At 38.2% G+C, this 21,532-nt stretch overlaps 1 protein-coding gene across 1 annotated transcript in view; it reads left to right on the plus strand.

Annotated features, from left to right (window-relative positions):
* bsdc1 (BSD domain containing 1) overlaps positions 1-18,171 on the plus strand; it is a 50,425-nt gene extending 32,254 nt beyond the window's left edge. The window contains exons 7-11 of the mRNA XM_068006648.1: positions 1,664-1,732; positions 5,267-5,348; positions 10,098-10,622; positions 13,009-13,112; positions 16,270-18,171. Coding sequence (XP_067862749.1) covers positions 1,664-1,732; positions 5,267-5,348; positions 10,098-10,622; positions 13,009-13,112; positions 16,270-16,302 — 813 coding nt within the window. The 3' untranslated portion in view covers positions 16,303-18,171. The remainder of the gene's footprint in view (positions 1-1,663; positions 1,733-5,266; positions 5,349-10,097; positions 10,623-13,008; positions 13,113-16,269) is intronic.
* Positions 18,172-21,532: the final 3,361 nt, after the last annotated feature.

A 21,532-nucleotide genomic window follows, 5' to 3' on the forward strand; every position in this document is an offset into this window, starting at 1 on the left:
CAGAAACTTAATTGGACCAGCCAAATAAATACTGTGGCTACAAGAGCAGGTCAGAGGCTGGGTATTCTGCGACTCACCTCCTGACTCCCCAAAGCCTTTCCACCATCTACAAGGCACAAGTCAGGAGTGTGATGGAATATTCTCCACTTGCCTGGATGAGTGCAGCTCCAACAACACTCTAGAAGCTCGACACCATCCAGGACAGAGCAGCCCACTTGATTGGCACTCCCTTCACCACCGGTGCACAGTGGCTGCAGTGTGTACCATCCACAGGATGCACTGCAGCAACTCGCCAAGGCTTCTTCGACAGCACCTCCCAAACCCGTGACCTCTGCCACCTAGAAGGACAAGGGCAGCAGGCACATGGGAACAACACCACCTGCACGTTCCCCTCCAAGTCTCACACCATCCTGACTTGGAAATATATCTCTGTTCCTTCATCGTCGCTGGGTCAAAATCCTGGAACTCCCTTCCTAATAGCACTGTGGGAGAACCTTCACCACACGCACTGCAGTCGTTCAAGAAGGCGGCTCAGCACCACCTTCTCAAGGGCAATTAGGGATGGGCAATAAATGCTGGCCTTGCCAGCGATGCCCACATCCCATGAACAAATTTTTAAAAAAAGGTGATTCTAGCCTGTGAAATTGCTGCCAGCAGTTGAATTTCAATTCCAGTGTATTGCCTAGGAATGTCTTAAACTTGACTTTGCAGTGAACTGCAGTCATACTGCATCCATTGTGAAGCTTAAAAGATGCGCGACTGTGGAGGTGGTCTTTCATCTCTTGCTGTACTGTGGTTCATTGTTAGCTTGCTGACCTGATGTCCACGTTATGCTACTGGTTTTTCATTAATACAGATCTGAAACCACTTTGCATCATTGCAGAACTGGTGATATAACTGACCTGCAAGGATTAACCTTTTTGAATGCTGCACAACCATTTCAGCTTTTGAGCATTCTGCGGCTTCTGTTTCATATAACTCTTGCAAATGTTTTGTGTAGATTTGTAATAAGTAATATTAAAATTGCACAACCATAGACTATTTCTAATTTCATATTACTGGAAACATTTACACTATTGATTTTCGTGAACAACATTGCTGCGGCCTTTATAGAGTTTGCATGTGCATCCAAAGAAGAAATTTGTAAATATGCACTATAGTCGAGTAAACTGGGTCATGTGTACTGTAGTTCCAAAGGTTTCATGTATGATAACAGCACCGGGGGTTTCTTTTCCTCCTGGAATGGCACAATGCATTGATATACCAACATGATGTGGCATGGAACGGTATAATTTGGTGAAATTCTTGCGTGGTAAATTCCCAATCTCCAGCTTGATAGAGAGAAGTGCCAAGCACTTTTTTGTGGACTGGAGAAAGCGAAGACAAGATACCTCAGACTGCTCTCATAAACCTTAGCAGGCAGCTCAGGTGACCTTGAATGAGCCCCGGGAGCACGTTCACATGCCCACTATCCTGGCTGGCAGAATAGTTGTCATGTAAAGAGATCTGAATGGGGCTAGAAAAAAGAATTCAATAAAAGGAATGGATAACTTCTTCATGTCACAAAATATTTACCAATTTATTATTTGCATTCATTGATTAAAGGTTAGTATTGGTTACATGTTTGAGCTGTGGAATAGAAACTTTTTTTTTCCCTTAACAGGTGCCAGCAGCAGTGTCTCATTCAGAATTTTGGCATCGATACTTTTATAAACTATATCAGCTGGAACAGGTGGGTCATAACTGGTAATTCAATAATGAGGGTGATGCACTTGTAATGCTGATATATCTGTTTTAGTTAAGTTTGTGGTGTTTGGCCAGTTACTAAATCAGCTCACCAGGTGTAGAAGTTTAGACTGGAACGGAAGTAGGTGCTGAATTACTTCTACTGTTTTGTTAATATAAACCGTCTTGTTAAAATATCTCATGGACGGCTGATATAGATATAAATGATGGGAATGCAATGTGTTTCGTATGTGTGTTTTTACAACTGTCTTGCAAATAAAGTTTAAAAAAAATAATTCTACTACTTGGCATCTTCTATCATACATGTTTTAAGATCTGTAATTGCCTACTACTTCATTTTGTATTGGTGAGGTGTCTGTAATAGTCTGATGAGCCATAATGCCTTGTTTAATTTGAAATCTGAAATGTTTGATTAGCTTAAAATTTCAGGGCCTTTTGACTTCTAAACAATATGTTTTTATTATATTGATATCCTGACTTGAGCATCACAGCTGTAACAAATTCAGTGACCCTTTTTGTTTTCAACTTCACATCAAGTAATGGGTACGATCCTGTACTTAACAATAATTCTGATCTCCACTTTACAGGCTTTACTTTTTGTTTGAAACATCAATATTGCAGCATTTTCATGAGTGAAAAATACAATTTGTGTTTCACCAGTGGAACTGTAATAAATATACATTTTCTTGCAATGTATTCTTTTAATGAAGTACACAAACTGATTTAATTAAACTGTTGGCAAATGACAGTATTTTATTAAAATTCAAGTAAACAGAAAAGTTACTTCATTTACCTTTTCAACAAGCAGAACTCAGTTTGGTGAATTAGTTGAAGTGGCGATTGAGCTTGGAGTGTTGTTTGAGCTAGATATGCTATCTAGTCTGCTTAAAAATTTGCTTCTAAACTAAATTACATAATTATCTTTCATGCATATATAGCAACAGCTTGTATTTATATAGCATCTTTAACATAAAGAAACATCCTGAGTTATTTCACAAATAGGCATAAGAAAAAGGAAAACCAAGCCAGGAATGGGAGGGGTCAAGAGAAGTGACTGACTGCTTGACTAAAGAGATGGATCTTGAGGTTTATAAAGGAGGGATTTAGGGAGGGCATTCCAAAGAGTGGGACTGAGGTAACTGAAAGCTGTGCCTTGGCTCCCAGTTTCCTAACGCCTCCAATTTCAAATTCTCATCCTCAAGTATCAATCCCTTCATGGTTTTGCCCCTCTTTTTTGTTTCTCTGTAACCCAACCCTCTCCCCCAAACTCTCCATCCCTCTATCTATGGGCTTTTATACATCCCCCTGCCTTCACCCCACCATTGGTGGCAGTGCCTTCAGCTGCTTAGGCCACATGCTCTGGAATTCTCCTCCACTTCCCTACCTCCATCCCCTTAAAAGCCACCTGTTTCACCAAGCTTTTGGTCACAACTCCCAACCCCAATATCTCCTCCTTTGACTTGGTTTCCATTTTTTGATTGTGCCTCTGCAAAGTGCATTGGGACATTTTTCTACAATAAAGGTGGTATATACATGCAAGTTGTTGTCATTGATGATGGGATAAAGGGAAAGGGTAGAATTCACAACGGCCAGAGTCAGAGGAGTGGAATGTTTGGGAGAAGATACAGGGCTGGCAGAAGTCGCAGAACTGGGTGGAGCAAGGCAAGGATTTTGAAATGAATATGCGGAGAATGGGGAGCCAGTGTTAAGTCAGCAAGGTTGAGCTAGTGGGTAAGTCAGTAAGGTGGGTGACCAGAAGTTTGTGTAGAACAAGATAGACGTGGCAGAGTTTACTGCTGGTGTGAGGCCAGCAAGGAGAACATTACAATAACTAGGCTGCAGGTGACAATAATGTATATAGGGGTTTCAGTGGTTGAAGGGCTGAGGTAGGTGTGGAGCCGGGCAGTGTTGCAGAGGTAGAAGTAGCAGTATTCATGATAGAAAGCATGTAAAGCACAGTTAAGGGTCAAGCGGGGTGCTAGGATTACAAACTGTATTTTTCAGCCTGAGGAACTAGTTGCAAGGGTGTAGAATTTATGATGGGGCTGAAAATGATGGCTTCATTCTTCCTGATATTGAGCTAGGGAGGTTGTGATTCATTTAACACTTAATTTTTGGACAAGCTATCTGACAGCACAGAGGGAGGTGAGGGGTTGAGAAAAGTGTGTATCATCAGCTTATTGGTGAAATCTCACCCTGTGCTTATAGATGTTGCTGCTGAGGGGAACCACGTAGATAAGAGAGAGGAGGGAACAGAAGGTAGATCTTTGGGGAATTCTGGAGATGACAGTACGGGGAGGGAAAAGAAACCATTGTTGAAAATGCACTGGAATTTGGAATGTGTTTAGAGTAGTAGGAATAAAAACATAGTTTATAGTCCCATGGAGCTGGATGACAGGAGAGGCATTGGAGGAAGATGACATGATCAGCCATATTGAATGCTGTATAAAGCTCAAGGAGAATGATGGTGGATATTGCATCATGGTTACAATCACAGAGAATAACATTCATAACTTCAGCAAGGGATTCAAACAGGAAGTTTAGGGAGAGATTGGCACAGATCAAGGTGACAATAATGCTTTCAAGGATCTTAAGAAAGGAAAGGAATTTGGAAATGAGGTATTATTTCGAGTGGGCTAGGCTGGAATGATGTGGTTTTGAAGGGAAGAGGGACGGTGCCTGAAGAAAGGAAGCCAAGGGTGGATGGGAAGTCAATCTCAGAGTTGAAGAAAAGTGAGATTTTCTCTTTTTGGGGAGGTCAGAGTAGGTAGGGTTGGGAAAGTACTTTAAGGAAATACTCGACTCTAGGGGGGAAGGAGGCCGTTGTTGCTGTGTTGGATGAACCTGTATGATAAAAGGAGAGTGAAGCACAGTAATGCTTGACAGGGTCACGCCAAATTTGACAATTGATGACTAGATCATTGTACTCCAGGTATGTTCAAATTTGTGCTTCTCTGACGTGAGGGAGTGAGGATGGCTATACGAAGGGGTGCAACCAGGTTGAGACACTGATGGACAGGGAACAAGAGTGTTGAAGGCACAGGCAAGAGAACGGTTAAGTAGGTTAATACTTGCTGAGGTGTTGTGATGGGTGAAAGCAAAAGGTGTAGGAGTTGGAAATTCAAGTGATGTTGTGGACCAGCTGGGGTGCAAGAAGGATCATTGTTCTGAAATTATTTTGGAAATTAATTCCTTTTTGTTTCATACCTACACTTGTACCAACTTCCTTGCACTCTAATGTTGGAGCTATTGTGTACACCAGAATTGGGCACAATACTTGTTTATTGTGTGTATAAAGATTGATTTATATTTTGGCAGCAATCGGTCTTTCAAACTTTATCATTTTGGTTTTTAAGTTTTGCATTTAATCATAGCTCCTAATCTAGGAAATTAGAATAAAGTTATTAAGTTAATATTAAACATCTGGTTCAGCAATATGTCCTGTTAATTTTTCCATTTTAGTTCAATTTCCAGTAGTATGTTTGGGGCACAAGCTAACCATCAATGTGCCTTTTTAAAGGAGGAAGCAAGGAGAATAGCATTGAAACAGAGAGCAGAACAGACTTCTCATTCGGAGGAGCTTAGGTGGGAAGAGGAAGAGGGTAAGAACGTTTGTGTAAATTATTGTGTGTACAAATTGGATGTTAAACAGGAAATTGAACAGATTTTGCTAAAACTTCTGTTGCAACAGTATGTTTTGTAAGAATTGATTTAAGGATATTTGGAAAATATAAACTTTTCAATAGTCCACTAAAATATCAGTCTGTGAAGTTACATAATTGAGACATATTGGTATCTGTGTTTATAATGGCAAACTTTGCAAGACCAGTTTTAAATAAAGAATGGCATATTATTCTATTCAAGATCTCCTCGGCAATCAGATGTATATAGAATTTATTTTGATAGTTTATGTAAAATGTAAGATATTGAATGTTAAGATACTGCATGGGTAGAAAACATGGAGTTGGAAAAACTGATATTGTATAATGGAAACTGGGCTTGGAATGCTCATTTGAAATGAGCACAGCAAGAAACATTAAATTTTTATTCAAATTGTAAGTACTCATAATTTCAACACAAATGTAGAATACTTTCTGAATCTATCTTGAGACAACAGGGTATTTTGAAGCTGTAATTGTAGAATTAAAAGCAAAACACACTGAGTTAATAGGGGGAAGTGCTGATTTAATGTTTAAATGAGCCTAGAATTTTAAAGAAACTAAAAACCAGGCTAGAACCTCTGAAAGCATGAAATGAGAAGAGATTCTTCGATCCATTAACCCTGTTTCCTTTATGGACTGTGTACAATCAACTCTCCTGTGGACACTGTTTAATCTCTTGGGGTAGATGAAATTTCCACATAAATACTCAATCTCTAAGAAAATCAAGCAACACTCTGGAATATCCATTCATTCCCTACATCTGCACTATTCATCCTGGCTGGCTACCTTCCACGTTTACAAATTCTTTTTCTCTTCTCTCCCTCCCCCCTCAGCCTAAGCAGTATAGTAATTGTGCCCGAGAAAGTATTGCTATCCCTATAAGTTCAAACCCATTCCTAACCAGATTTTTAGCTGCCTGTTTCTGATGGAATTGATTGATGCTTTAGGTGCTTTTGTTGGGAATCTGTTCCATGTGTCCACTGCTATGAGGTTGGGAAGTAGGTTTGGGGGGGAATAGGGAGGAGGAGGAGGGGAGGGGAATGCACACCTCAAATCACACACGAGGCTTGTTAATTTTGAACTCCTGTCCTCTATTTCTGTCCTTCTAGTCCAATAGTTTACTTATATCTTTGGCTTCTTTACTTCTCTCTACTTAAAGATCTCTTGTACTCACCCCCATCTTTTTCCTCTAATGAAAAGTTCAGTTGTGAGCGTCACTGCATAATTTAGAGACCTAACTCCTGGTATCCATGTTGCTCTTTTCCAATCACCTCATAACATCGATGTTCTATTGAAGGAATGTTGCACACCAGATCCCAAATGTGAGTTCAGTGATTTACACAAGATTAAATTAACTTCTGACTAGTAGTCAAATATCCTTGATGTATTCTAGTGTTTTAGTTTTGTTGATTTAAATTTTCACATTGACTGGAAACTTTCAGCAAATGATCAATAATTTCACCCATCTCCTTTTCCTTTTCCAGCTTTGATGACAGACACCCCTTCCCTGTGTACATATTTCATGTTTCTTGTTCCAGTATGGATTTTCTTCAGATTTATCAACACTAAAATTCTTCTGTCTTTCCATGGTTCTTCCACTTAATTGGTCTGGCTCTCTTTGAATGCTGTTTACCTTTTATATTTGTCATGTGGGCAAATAACTTTGTCATCATTACATTAATTTTGTAATATTGCAAGAGGTACTATCTTCCAAATCATTTCTGAATAGTAAGAACATCAGGGGACCTAGAACAAACACTAGTGGAACTCCACTGGTCACTATCTCCCAGCCACAGTTTTTCCAGTTATCACCATGTGTTTCATATTGCTAAGCTAGTTTTCAACCCAGCTAGCCAATTTGCTACAGGAACATAAGAACATAGGAAATAGGAGCAGGATTAGGCCCCCGAGCCTGCTCTTCCGTTCACTAAGATCATGGCTGATCTTCGGCGTCAACTCCACTTTCCCATCTATCCCCATATCCCTTGATTCCCTTAGTGTCCAAAAATCTATCAGGCTCAGTCTTGAATATGCTCAATGACTGAGCATCCACAGCCCTCTGGCGTAGGGAATTCTAAAGATTGACAACCCTCAGTGAAGAAATTTTTCCTTATCTTGGTCCTAAATGGCCGACGCCTTATCTTGAGACTATGACCCCTAGTTCTAGACTCTCCAGCCAGGGGAAACAGCCTCTCAGCATCTAACCTGTTAAGCCTTCTAAGAATTTTATATGTTTCAATGAGATCACCTTTCATTCTTCTAAACTCCAGAGAATATAGGCCCATTCTACTCAATCTCTCCTCATAGGACAACCCTCTCATCCCAGGAATCAATCTAGTGAACCTTCGTTGCACCTCTCTAAGGCAAGCATATCCATCCTTCGGTAAAGAGACCAAAACTGTACACAGTACTCCAGGTGTGATCTCCCCAGTGCCCTATGTAAATGCAGCAAGACCTCCTTACTCTTATACCCCAGCCCTCTTGCAATAAAGGCTAACATACCATTTGCCATCCTAATTGCTTGAGGTACCCACATGTTAACTTTGTGATTAATGTACGAGGACACCCAAATCCCTCTGACTACCAACGTTTCTTAGAGTCTTATCTTTTAAAAAAAAAATTCTGCTTTTCTGTTATTCGTATCAAAGTGGATAATTTCACATTTCCCCACATTATACTCCATCTGCCACCTTCCTGCCCACTTAACCTGACTATATCCCTTTGCAGCCTATTTGCATTCTCCTCACAGCTTACTTTCCCACCTAGCTTTGTATCGTCAGCAAACTTGAATATATTACATATAGTAAGCAGCTGAGGCCCAAGTACTGATTCTTGCGGCACCCCACTAGTTACAACCTGCCAACCTGAAAACGACCTGTTTATTCCTACTCTCTGTTTTCTGCCTGTTAAGCAATCCTCTATCCATGCTAATATATTACCCCCAATCCCATGAGCCCTAATCTTGTGTAACAACCTCTAATGTGGCACCTTATCGAATGCCTTTTGAAAATCCAAATATACTACATCCACTGGTTCCCCCTTATCCACCCTGCTAGCTACACCCTCAAAAAATTGTAATAGATTTGTTAAACATGATTTCCCTTTCGTATAACTGAGTTGACTCTGCCTAATCATATGATTTTCTAAGTGCCCTGTTACTATGTCCTTAATAACAGATTCATGCATTTTCCCTATTACTGATGTTTTCTCTTTCACTCCTTTCTTGAATAGCAGAGTTACATTTGCTACCTTCCAATCCACAGTGACCGTTCCAGAATCTAGGGAATTCTGGAAGATCAAAACCAATGCATCCACTATCTCTGCACCCACTTCTTTTTAAAACCCTAGGATGTAGGCCATCAGGTCAAGGGGATTTGTTGGCTTTTAGTCCCATTAATTTCTTCAGTACTTTATCCTTTACTAATTTAATTTTTTTTATTACTTTAAATTCCTCACTGTCATCAGACCCTTGATTCTCCACTATTTCCGGTATGTTTTTTGTGTCTTCTACTGTGAAGACAGATACAAAATATTTGTTCAATGTCTGCCATTTCCTTATTCCCCATTATAATTTCTCCTGTCTCAGCCTCTAAGGGACCCACATTTACTTTTGCTAATCTCTTCCTTTTTACATACTTGTAGAAGTTCTTACAATATGTGTTTATATTTCTTGCTAGTTTACTCTCATACTCTATTTTCTTCCTCTTTAGCAATTTTTTGGTCATCCTTTGTTGATTTCTAAAACCCTGCCAATCCTCAGGCTCACTACTCTTTTTGGCAACATTGTAAGCCTCATCTTTTAATCTAATACTATCCTTAACTTCTCTAGTTCGCCACGCTGGATCACTTTTTTTCCGTGGAGTTTTTATTCCTCAAGGGAATGTATATTCATTGAGAATTATGAATTATTTCTATAAATGTATGCCATTGCTTGTCTATCGTCATATCTTTTAATCTAATTTCCCAATCTGCCTTAGCCAACTCGTCCCTGATTCCTACGTAATTGGCTTTGTTTAAGTTTAAGACCCTAGTTTCGGACTTGACTACATCATTCTCAGACTCAATATGAAATTCTATCATATTATGATCACTCTACCCCAGAGGATCCTTAACTATTGATCCAATTAACCATAAACTTTTATAAAAAGCCTCGAGTACCAAATAAATATATCCCTCACAAATAATTCCAGTTAGATTGAAACCTGGCAATTCTAAAAGCTGATAAAAATGTGTTTGTCATTGAATGGTAGAAATTACTGTGCCGAAGGAGGCCACTTGGCTTTCGAGCTGTGCCAGTGTGAGTTCTTCAAATGTAGCTATCTACTCCTCTAGTTTAGATGAGTATTGACAGCATTTTTAAAATGCTCTGGAACAAACTTGTCTAAGATGAAAATTATTCCAAATCGAAGCTAGATTAATAGTGTTTGTGAAAGTGTATAAATAAGATGCCTAATGCAGCAAGCTTTAGAATGAGTAGTTTAACTCTTTTTCAAACCACAAAGTGCCATTTTCTGGAGTACAAATTATTTCATCCCCTAATCATAGCAGTGTAGTAAATACAGTAATAAGATTTTGGAGCATTTAGATTTTTTTTTAACACTTTTTTTAACATTACATTTTTAAGGTGAAGAATTGACTGCATGCAATACAAAATATAAATTATTCCATTCAATACTTGTTCTCTTTCAGATGAATTCATCGGGGCTTTGCCTCTCAACTCAGATTTTCATCATATGCAGCAAAGTCCAACATTATCTGTGCAATCTTTGGTCGCATGCTCCAGGGAGGAGCATTCACTTGAACTCCAGAACCAGAATGTTGCTGACATTACACAAACACCAGTGGAATACCAATCTGTAAATGCCGACAGCAGCCCCACAGAACTCCAATTGAGAAACCAGATCTCCACTTCCAGTGAGACATCTAGGTCTGAGGAGACAGTGAAAGAAATTGCAGAGAATGTAGTAGAAACCACTGTGGAGCTGTTGGTAGAACAGGAATTCAAGATTCCCAAGACTAAGGATAGGCTTTCCAACTTAGACAAAGAGGCAAATGGATCAACAAAAGATCAAAAAACATTGTCTGGAGTAATGATTGAGGCCAAGAACACAAGCAGACTGGAGACTACAAAAGACGATGGACCAATTGATTTGAGAGTGTATGAACTGAACTCAGACAGCGGAAAATCTACACCTTCCAACAATGGAAAGAAAGGTGATTGTTGTTACACATGGAGTATACGTGGGGTTTCAGAATGGAAAATAACCCAATGGTCAATATTAATCTTAAAATGGTAACCAAAAGAAGTTACTGACATGTTTAAAATCAGTGAAATCTGTCAATTTGTGATTTTATGTTAACACCCCAATGCTACATAAAACTGAATTTCTAAATCTGTACATTGGCCATTATATGTTAGTAAATAATAACCTGATCTGCCCATTAACATGTAATATTGAAAAGTTAAAACTTTAGGAGATCAATCTGACACCATTGAAAATCACAGCTAAGATAAAGGTATAATGAAGCCAAGTTTTTTTTTACTTCAAATCTTATTGTGTAGGACTGAACCATTGAGATTCAGGTTATCTGTTTGAGCCAAAAGAGATGGAGACCTACAAAATGGAAAGTAACCAACAGAACAAAACTTTTGAGGCTTTAAAAATTCTTAATGCACTTCAGCAAGAACTGGTTGAATATGGATTTGAAAGATATTTTGTATTGGATCACTTCTCCAGCTGTAGAATCTAGAAAGAAATTTAGGTGCAACAAAAGAGCTGAGCATCCCTTTTCTAATTTTGTTGTTTGAATTCTCCATTTTTGTAAGCCAACGAGTGCAATTCTAGAGGATGGCACTACCATGATAGTGCAGAAAATATTAATAGATCATTGCTCAGTAAACAGCATCAAAAAGTGGGATCACGGTTAGCCTGGTCCTAGGGAGACATGCATTTAGAAGTTCATTGTTTAGAAATACTTTTAAGATACATTCTTAACTTGTCTGTGCTGTTAGACAATGGGAGCATTAGAGGGAAAGAAAACTAACTAACTTCCTAGTGATTTTGTTTTACCCATTGTTTTCAGAGAAAGTAAGTATGGCCTTGTGGCCCCTTGGTGACCTAATATCAAAAAAAACTTTGGAAAAGTATTCATTATAACAAAATTCAAATATGTCAGTGGTGTAATATTTTTAATTAAAAAGAAGTGCTATGTTGCAGATCAAGGAACTAGTAGTAAATGGCCTTAAATAATTACTTCTGACTTCATGTGCGATATTGTAATGAACCTGCAACGTTACCAGTTATTCTAGCAGTCAATTACTGAGGCATACACTGTACACAATGTTAAAAATGTACTGATCTCTCCCTGCAATTTTTAGAGTAAGATCCTCACACACTCACTAGCAAATTGATACTGTTGCAGAACTGGAAATGTATTTTTTGTGGGGGAGTTTTTGAGGATTAGCTTGATGATTTTTCTGTCTACCACCGTTTTATTGTATACTCACTCTCTGGTCCCTTAGGACCATATAAATTTGATTAGATGATTGCTCAGCATTTATTGTATAATTGCTGTGTGTTGAGTCTTTTTTTCCATTTTCTTTCCAAAGTGTTTTATTTTCATTTAAAGGCTTCTTTACCACACACTCCAAGGTGGATACATGCCAGAATCCTGCTCTGGAGTCTCACCAGTGCTGCTAAGTGGCCAATGAGTGCTTGGGGAGGGGGTTGTGCAACAGTGGTGTTGCCTGTGTCAGCCAATGTTGTCTTGGATTAATTGCACATTCTAGATGATCAATTCTGTAATTAAGCAGGACCAAATTTGAACAACCTCATAATTCGTCAGCTACCATAATTATACTTTGTAGCTTGTTAGATGCTTATGGAATAATTAACCCAGTAAGAATTGAGGGTTTTTTTCAATTGTTAAATTATTCTTATAAAAGAATATTAAAAAAAATATAGAATTTCTGATACCCAGTGGTTTTAACCGGTGAATAACTAAGAGATAGTCCAGGAAGGCCTAGGTTCAATCCCTAGTCTGTACTCGTCTGATGTTAGCTGAGGAGGTGAAAAGGGTGCTACAGTTGGCACCCCTGAGTAGGGGACAGGAAAATTGGACAGGGTTCCCACTACTGATAGATATCAGTGATCATATCCTCCTTTTCTGGCAGTCTGTATGTGCAGATACTTGATGAGGTCCGATCAGGCTCAGCCCTAGTAGATCCTGGGATCATAGAACCTGCTGACACTCGCTATCCAGGTTCAGTTGCGTGCAGTACTGGAATGTGGCCGATGCCTATGGAACCACAACCCAACAAGGAGTCTGCACCTTCAGGAGAAAAAGGGGGAAATTTTGTACAAAAATAAGAGAATAGAATAGAAACTTGGAGCATAAAGAATGTTAAATGGATTACTAAATGCTAATATATCATTCTGAAAGTTATTTAGAAAAGAGGATGGGGACATTTGGGAATTTTGTATTGGTGAGCTGCTTAATTTTTCCAATTGTTTATCACTTGACCATTTCCTTTAAAAGAAAATTCAATTATCATTTGTGACCACTTTCATTCTAACTTGTTCTTATTTATTTATCTCAGGGTCAAGCACAGACATCAGTGAGGACTGGGAAAAAGACTTTGATTTGGATATGACTGAGGAAGAGGTCCAATTAGCGCTGTCTCGGGTGGATGTGTCAGGACAGGTACAATACTCTAGGGTTTGTCTACAGGTGTGAATGTGCTGGGAAGTTTTTAATGTTACTGGTAACTGCTATCTACCCTCTAATTTCCACAAGTCTAAGGAATTGGGCCAGTTTTATAGGAATGTCCTGGCTAAATTAATTTCTTTAACAGCCTGAGCTTCTTATTGACCCAAAGCCAAGAATTTTATTCACTGTTGGGTATGGGTTTGTGTTAACCTATTCAATAGTTAATCTCATCAATCACTTGCTGGAAGATACGTGGGATGCCCGCCACATTCTCTCGTCACTTAAAGAGGCAATAACATGCTCCACTGGCTACAGACTAAACGACTTGATTAGATTTATTTACAGATAAAATAATATGCTGAAGCATAACAACAGAAAGGTACTAAACAGCACAATAGAATCATACAGCACAGAAGGAGGCCATTCAGTCCATCGTGCCTGTGCCGGTTGTGCTTTGTCTTTTGTAACCTTTTGGGATAAGATGTTGCACATGGATGATGCATGTAGACGACATAAACTGCAAATGCCGATGGAGTTCACTGTCAGAACTAAAGACTACAGGAGAATTCCTCAGTCTTGCATAGCTTAATGGCCTTTGAAGGCACTGTTGTCAATCACTTGTGATCGAAGGCACGATTTATAAGGACGATTATATGTATTGGTAGTGAACAATTAATCCCACATTATCTAGGTCTCTAGCACTTGCTACGGTCCTGAAAGTGTACAATTTAATTTTCACCTAAAACAAAATCCTTTCAACTAAACTAATTTCCTGATCAATCAACCGCACCTTATCTGTAGATGGAGTGTCTCTTGTCTTAACAGTGAAGTAAAACCCACCTCCAAATTAAACGCCATATTAAAATTTTTGAGTTGGTAACACTGTCCCCATCCTCCGTACGTTGAAATCAGTGGGTAATGATGTAACGGTAATGCCTATTTTTTTATTGCTTTAGCGATATTGCTGCAACCTCTGTCAGTCTGTTATAACAAACAACACTAAAAGATCAGGGGGGATTTTCAACTTTGGCACCTGGATGGCAATTTGACAGAGCGATCGCCTGCCTGTGGTAGAGCCCGCCCAATCTTTGTTCTATCAATTTCCTCTGACTTACTCTGAGCAAGGTCACAGGAGATTCATATTTTACTTTTTAAAAAAAAATACAGAAATTCCCCTATTTGTGACACAGTACACGATGAAATATTTTTCTAGTGTCTTTTACAAGCCCACTTATTTTCCCATTGATTTTTCTAGTGGTTTGTTTAAATATGCAGATATGCAATCTGCTTTCCCCTTCCTAAGTAAATAGACATTGTGCTTCTAAAAATAATTCATAATGTTGAATATGATAAAGTACTTGGGTAAAAACTAGGCAAGTTTGAAATAATCTATGCATATAAATTAAATTATTTGTGGATTTCATTAATTTTGAAAGAACTTGCTACTACAGTCTTCATATGTAATGGACATCGATAACTAATAGTTCATTTATGTGGACAAAATTAGCTGGAGTAAAATGAAAATCAATTTAATGAAATTTGAATTTCTAGAGTTAAAATTAAACTTTTATGAAAGTTCTTTTTAATAATTATCTTAGATTGGTTTCCTACATCACAGGCAAAACAGCAAAGTAAGATTGAAAAGGGATCCTTTTAGGTAACCATAGCTTATCTGAGTTTGAATCCAAACCTTGATCTTGACTCACATTTGCACTTCGATTCCTGTACAGGATGAGAGATTTCCTTACAGGGGAAGTTGTGTGTGACAAGGGAAAGGTTGCCCTACTACATCACACCACTGGATCTCCTGACCATTCACTTGAGGAGCAGCATTGTGTGTTTTTGGCCTGCCAGCCAGACTGATAAGCATACAGATGCTGGATGGGTAGGGGGGAAGCTACAGTAAACTTATTTTGTGTTGGATGGTGCCTTTCTGACATTAAACATAGAGTAGCCTATTATCATATATCTACATAGTGCCATTCTGCTTTAAAGACTGTTGGCACAAAAGTTTAACACTTGGAAAACATGTGACGTCTATACTCGTAAACATAATAAAATTGATCTTGCAACGGTTTAGATGCTGTACTTTTGGCTCCACCAAAATCTCTACACTTCTGCTTCTGTTGCCCCTCCCTAACTGCTCGCTCAGGATGAACTATATGGTGTCCTGTTCAACTCTGAGCTTCAAGCCCTCTGGTCTATGTGTCACCATGCCAACATGCTTCCTTCTCTGCAGCATTGCTAGCCTTTGCCACTATTTCATCCCCTCTGCTGCGTAAACCCTTGTCCATTCTTGCATTGCCTCAAGGCGACTTCTCAAGTAACCTCTCCAGCCTCCTGAACTCTTTTATCTACACAAACTTAAACTTGTCCAAAACTCTCCTACCCAAATTATGCCTTGCTCACCCATCATCCCTATTCTTGCTGACCTGTACTGTCTCCCAACTCACTGAATTCAAAGTTCTTGTCTTCAATCACTGCGTCCATCCTACACCTATGACTCTGGGCTCTTGTGTATCCCTTCAGTGCATTCCTTGCTTGTTGCAAAAGTTTTCAACCATCTTGCCTCCACCTTCGGAAACTCCCTCCCTAACCCTTTTCATTGTGTTACTTCCTTGCCAACCATTTTTAAAAAAAAAAACAACTTCTAAACCTACCTTATTGATTGTGCCTTCAGCTGACTGTCCTAAATCCTCTACCACTTGGTCTGTTTCTTTCCTTTATATAGAGGTTTGAGATATTTTATTTGTCACTTATTGCATGCTAATTAGAAGAGGGGGAGAAAAGAACAAATATAATTTAAAATGCTTTATTGGTTTTTTTCTGCTTAATTCTGCATATGTTTTTGCATCTTGTGTGGTAACACTGAACACTTCTAGTGTGATCAGAAGTGGGGAAAAAAAAATGTTTTTAAATGACAGCAGACTACCGAGCCATGGGTGCAAGTTGTCAAAATTTCAGTGTACAGCAAAAAGGTTATGAAAAATGGATGTTATTGCTAGTGTGATCTGTGCTTTTGAATAATGATATTTCATCTTTGTGGGGATTTGTAGAATGTGTCCTTGATGCTTAATTATATAAGAACTGTTAAATGCCCTGGACATTTTTTGCCTGAATAATTCTAATTTAAAAACCTGGCTTGTTTCAGCTGGAAGATGAAGACTGGGAAGATTGGGAATAAAATGGAATTGGACATTGCTCCTTCAGTTGATTTCTTGAATTCTTTAATTCTGATGTAATGAGCATCGTGTTTCTATCCTTAGCCTGTAGTATATACACAGGTTTCCTGTGCCATTGCTTCAATAAGCTTGGGTAACATCTTTTATACTGCATGCTATTGTATCATATAGCAGGCTTTTTAGCATGTAATTACAGAGAACTATGGAGCATGGTTTAAATTTCATTGTTTAGACTAAAGTTATATTCAGTGAGAGACATTGCTATTGCTGTTTCTAATGGTGTTCTGTTTTTGCGTAATTAACAGCTGGTTGGTTGTGCAATATATATTTTAAATTATATATGCATATTTTAGCATTTTCTAGCTTTCAGATATGGGAAACCATTAGTTTTGTAATTCGAATTCCCTTAGATCTTTTACGGATTTGCACTTCTATTAAACTTAAATTATACAAGGTTAATTGACTAATGCTTTCGGTGTTTAAGCACTTTTTAAATAAAAAAAGTCAGCTAAAAATGCTGATTGGAAATTGTATTCCTCCATTTTCTTGAGCAGTAATGGAGCAAATGCTCTTTTAAAACTGGAGGGTTCCCAAAAAGAGGGTTATAATTTTGATGCCTGAACTACCTGGCATTTTAAATCTTTTGAGAACTGAATTTTTAAAAACTTTCAAGTTGCTTGTAACCAATCATCATATACTTCTACAAATTTGATACTCTGTGAATTTTGAATGGTGACTATCGAAACTGATATATGGAACCTTTAAAGCACCATCCAAATTGAAATTGTAATTGTTGTTGTATTTGTGGTGAAAAAGATACCAGAAGCCTCAGAAGGTTAATCTGTCAAAAAAGTTAAGGTTTGTAATTTTTCAGCTGAAGCGCACATTGCTTAATGTTCCACCTTTTTTGGGGAGGAGGGATTGAAGAGAAGTGGGAAGATGGAAAATTCAGATTGTTCTTATTATTGAATTACGAAGCAAGTGTGACAGCAGTTCAGAAATCTGTCGGATCATTCACCATACCTTCCTGGTTGAAGACGGCATGGTGACTGGTCACCTCTGTAGAGCAAACTAGGGAATAAAACTCAAAAATGAAACAGTCCAGTACACCCTGGGAAACCTGAACGCTACATTACTTGAGTGAATTGAAATCACTAATGTAGTCATTGTGCTGCTTACTGATTGTGCCTTCACTGCTGAAGTGCGCCATTACCATTGCTTCTGTACATACTATTGAATTGTCCATTGGCTATCAACATGATTGAAGTTTAAAAAAAGTAAATGTAAAACAGGTACAATTTATTCAAAAAGCAAATACTGCAGATGCTGGAAATCTGAAACAAAAACAGAAAACACTGGAGATACTCAGCAGGTCAGACAGTATTTGTCAAGAGAACACAAGTCAGTCGATGTTTCAGGTACGGGATGCTTCCTCAAAGGTCTCGTACCCAAAACATCGACTGACTTGTGTTCTCTTGACGGATGTTAACTGACCTGCTGAGTGTCTCTAGTGTTTTCTATTTGTTTTTATTTCTTTAATAAACTTCGTCATATTAATATGACAAATGGTATGAGTATTTCAGTAACGTTTAATGGAAGGTACATGACATTTTTCTGAAACCACACGGTAGATGTGTTGAAACTCAATGCTTCTAAATTCTGTGTCTGGAGAGCAAATTTGAGCTGCGTAACATTAGGTTGAAGTACTGATAGCTGATCTGTCACTGCTGGGTGCAACTTGAGCTGATGAATTGAGTATCGCCTATCATTAAAGTTTACTTGCTGGGATATGATTTGCCACCCCCCCACCCCAATCATGTATTGGCACCAATACCCTAAATAAACCCAGACTGTACTGATGCATATGGAAATTGTGGTAACTGCACATTCTGTTGGAGAGGCTTAGCTGTAAATAAGACATTTGAAAAAAAATGAAGAAAAAAATAAAAATCTATCACTTATTGTTACACACTTGGTACACAGTATAATGAGAAGCCTTATGGTAAGTAACTTTCTTTTGATGGATTCTATGTTTCTTTCAAAATGGGCATATGTGAACAATTCAGGTGTCCTTTTTGTAGGTGTATAAGCACTGGTGTCACTTCAATAATTTACATTTCTTGCTAGATTTTTATCACTCAAAAAAAAGTTCTCAAAGTAAACATGCGGTTTGAGATTCAGTGGGTTATTTGCAGTTGGCATTTTGCAACCTGGAAGGAATGTTGTTGTCATGACCTGTGGGATTGTGACTGACATTTACAGTAACCAAAAATCTTGTACCTCTGTACACCAGCATGGTCAGTAGTGTTCCAGTCCTGGATACAGAATGAAGCATGTGACTCACTTGCATTACATTCTCTTGAGTTGCGCCTTGTAGATATCACTGTGAATTATGTTCCTCTTTCCCACCTAAATACAATTCTATACTTTTTAGCATCTGGATTTCTTTCACAAAAGTATAAATCACCCATGCAATTGATTATGAATTTATAAAGCAGATAGTCTGTGCTTGTAGATATTGTTTCAATTTTTTTTTAAAAAGCCCTTTCGTCAAACTTAAGTGACCACCAAGACTTTAGGCTTGTATTGAAACTGAAAAATCATGTGTCCTTTTGTGTCTAAAACCACTGACTTGTCAATCTTAACAGTGCTTTAAAGTACAGTCATTTGTCAAGTGCCTTTCTGATATCAAATCTTTAAAAAAAAATTAGCATGTTGGAAAGCCATTTTGACATTGAAATGTCACTTGCGAGTTAAAATTGCGCTAGCATATCTGCCAAATACATTGGTGGCTTTCACTCAAAAGCTTAACTTTTTCTATTGTAAGCCTGTATTGATTGTAACTGATCTTGTTAGTAAAAATGTCATTAGCTTTAAAACTAATACTATAAAGTACTGATTAGATTTTGCATTAATAGACTGTCAGTACACAATGGCGACAACAACAACTTATATTTCTGTAGCGCTGCCTCCATAGAGAAGATGCCTCAAAGCATTTTTAGAGTTGAAAAATAATGAACACTGAGCAGGAGAGAGAAGAGAAAACTGAAAATGTTGGAGAGGGAACAGCAAAGGCAGTCAAAGAGAAAGATTTTGAAGAGATTTCTGAATATTTATGTGCTTTTCATCTTCACATTTGGACTGCTTTTCTGATGATTTCTAGATCTCTTGATCCTCTTTCCTTTCTTGGTTTAACACACCCCACTTCATAGAGGAAGTTATACTTTTCTACTTTTTTCCCTCCAATCTGGTACCAGTGGAAAAGAAAGGTAATTTTGATTTTTAAAAAAAATATTATGCTCTACCGTCTTGAGGTGGCAGCAATTAATATTGAAATATTAAACTGAAATGTCATGATACGGAAAATTAATTGTCATGTATTACTGTAAACCATTACAATAATTGCCTCAGTACACTGCATGCTTGCCATATTTATTTTCTTACTGATTTGCATTTAGTTCTTCAAAAAATCAGTAGTCTCTAGAAACATTGACGTGCATTTCCAAACTGAAATCTACTAGTTTCACAAACTCCCAATCCTACCTGCTAGAATCTCTTTAAATGTCAGTTTTCTAACAGTTCTCAGAAAATCACTGGTAAAATAGTAAAAGCAATGCTGAAACTTCAAAAATTAAAACTATTAAGTAGTATTCAATGTATATACAGTGCAAATATCTACAAAGTAATTAGGTTAGTTAAAACGATTGTAATACTATTTGATACACTTCTTGTTTTAATGTTTTCGGATATATAAGTGTTCAATATAATGGGTATGAGCATTTATTTTTTATGCCCAGTAATGGACGTATCTGTCTCTAATGAATCAGAAACTAAGGGTCTCATCCAGCACCAGCAAGACTGTGGCCCCAAGCTTTGGCAATCTGACCCTCAAAATTAAAAGCACCTCAGACCTGTTTGCGCTTGTTTATATTTTATCGATTTTCCTGTTTAATTTTGTGGGCCTGGAGGTTTGGAAAGACTTGTTCTTGGCACTGATGCCTCATTGGTGGCACTCCCTCAGTACTGCACTGAGGTGTCATTCTCACCTGAGCCAGAAGGTCGTGAGTTCAAGCCGCACTCCAGAGACTCAAGCACATAATCTATGCTGGTGCTTCAGTGCAGTATTGAGAGAGTGCTGTGTTATTGAAGGTGCTATCTTGGGTGAGTTAAAGAAAGACTTGCATTTATATCATGCCTTTCACAACCTCAGGGCGTCTCAAAGCGCTTTACAGCCAATGAAGTATTTTGAAGTGTAGTCAACCAGCTTACTGATCCAATCTAATTTTTCCTAATGGTATCTCTTGTGATGCTTTTTCAAATGCTTTTGGAAGTCATGATATATAACATTAATTGGATGTTTTCATCCACCATTCTGGTCACCTTCCTCAAAGATCTACTCTAGTTGGAGTAGGATGCTATTTGCTGAGACTTCATTTCAAACCTTTGGGGATGTACTGATGAGTAAGTGTGTGGGATACCATATCTGCAGCTTAAAGGGAACAAACAAAAATTCAGAAGCATCTTTGTAAGCTTTCTGGCCTTTACGTTATTGATGTTATGTGCTGTGAAGGCTAGCAAAGCTCTGGAGTGGGTGCCAAATCTTAGAGCTCTTAGTTATGAGGATATACTCAAGAATTGGGGAGAAGTAGAGGCTTTTTGGGGGTATGACTCAAGTTTTTAAAATCATTGCAATTTATTTAGTGTGGTTAGATAGGTTATTTGAAAAAGATAGAGATGGTAGAACTAGAGGTTATGTCTATAATATTGATCTGCAAAAAGTTGGCTTAAATACTATGAAGTATTTATTTTCACCAGGAATCGTTTAAGATTGGATTTGACAAGTTTGTGAGAGAAGGTACTTCCATTTATAAGGGGTAAGTTGCCAGTCAGTTTTGATTGTGATGAGCCATGAGCATCTGATCTCCTGGACTTTTGAGGTTCTTCCTAAATTGGCCACAGGTTTTTCTGTTTTTTGCCTCCTCCAGGAGATAGTGTAGTTAGGGGGTAAATGAAAGGAATACGGGGGATTTCACTGTTGACTGGATGGCGTGGGCTTGATGGACCTGATTTTTGTTCCAAACCTTAGAACTTGTCTTCCTCAGTCTTCTACAATCTACAATAGCTGAATAGGTGACAGCTATTCAAGCTAGCTGTCACCTATTAATACTTCCTGAACTACCAACTCTTTCACTCTTGCGACCTCAGTGGTGTCCTGTATTATGGCCGCTTGCC

This window comes from Heptranchias perlo, chromosome 26, assembly GCF_035084215.1.
Source record: "Heptranchias perlo isolate sHepPer1 chromosome 26, sHepPer1.hap1, whole genome shotgun sequence".
NCBI classification, from domain to species: Eukaryota; Metazoa; Chordata; class Chondrichthyes; order Hexanchiformes; family Hexanchidae; genus Heptranchias; species Heptranchias perlo.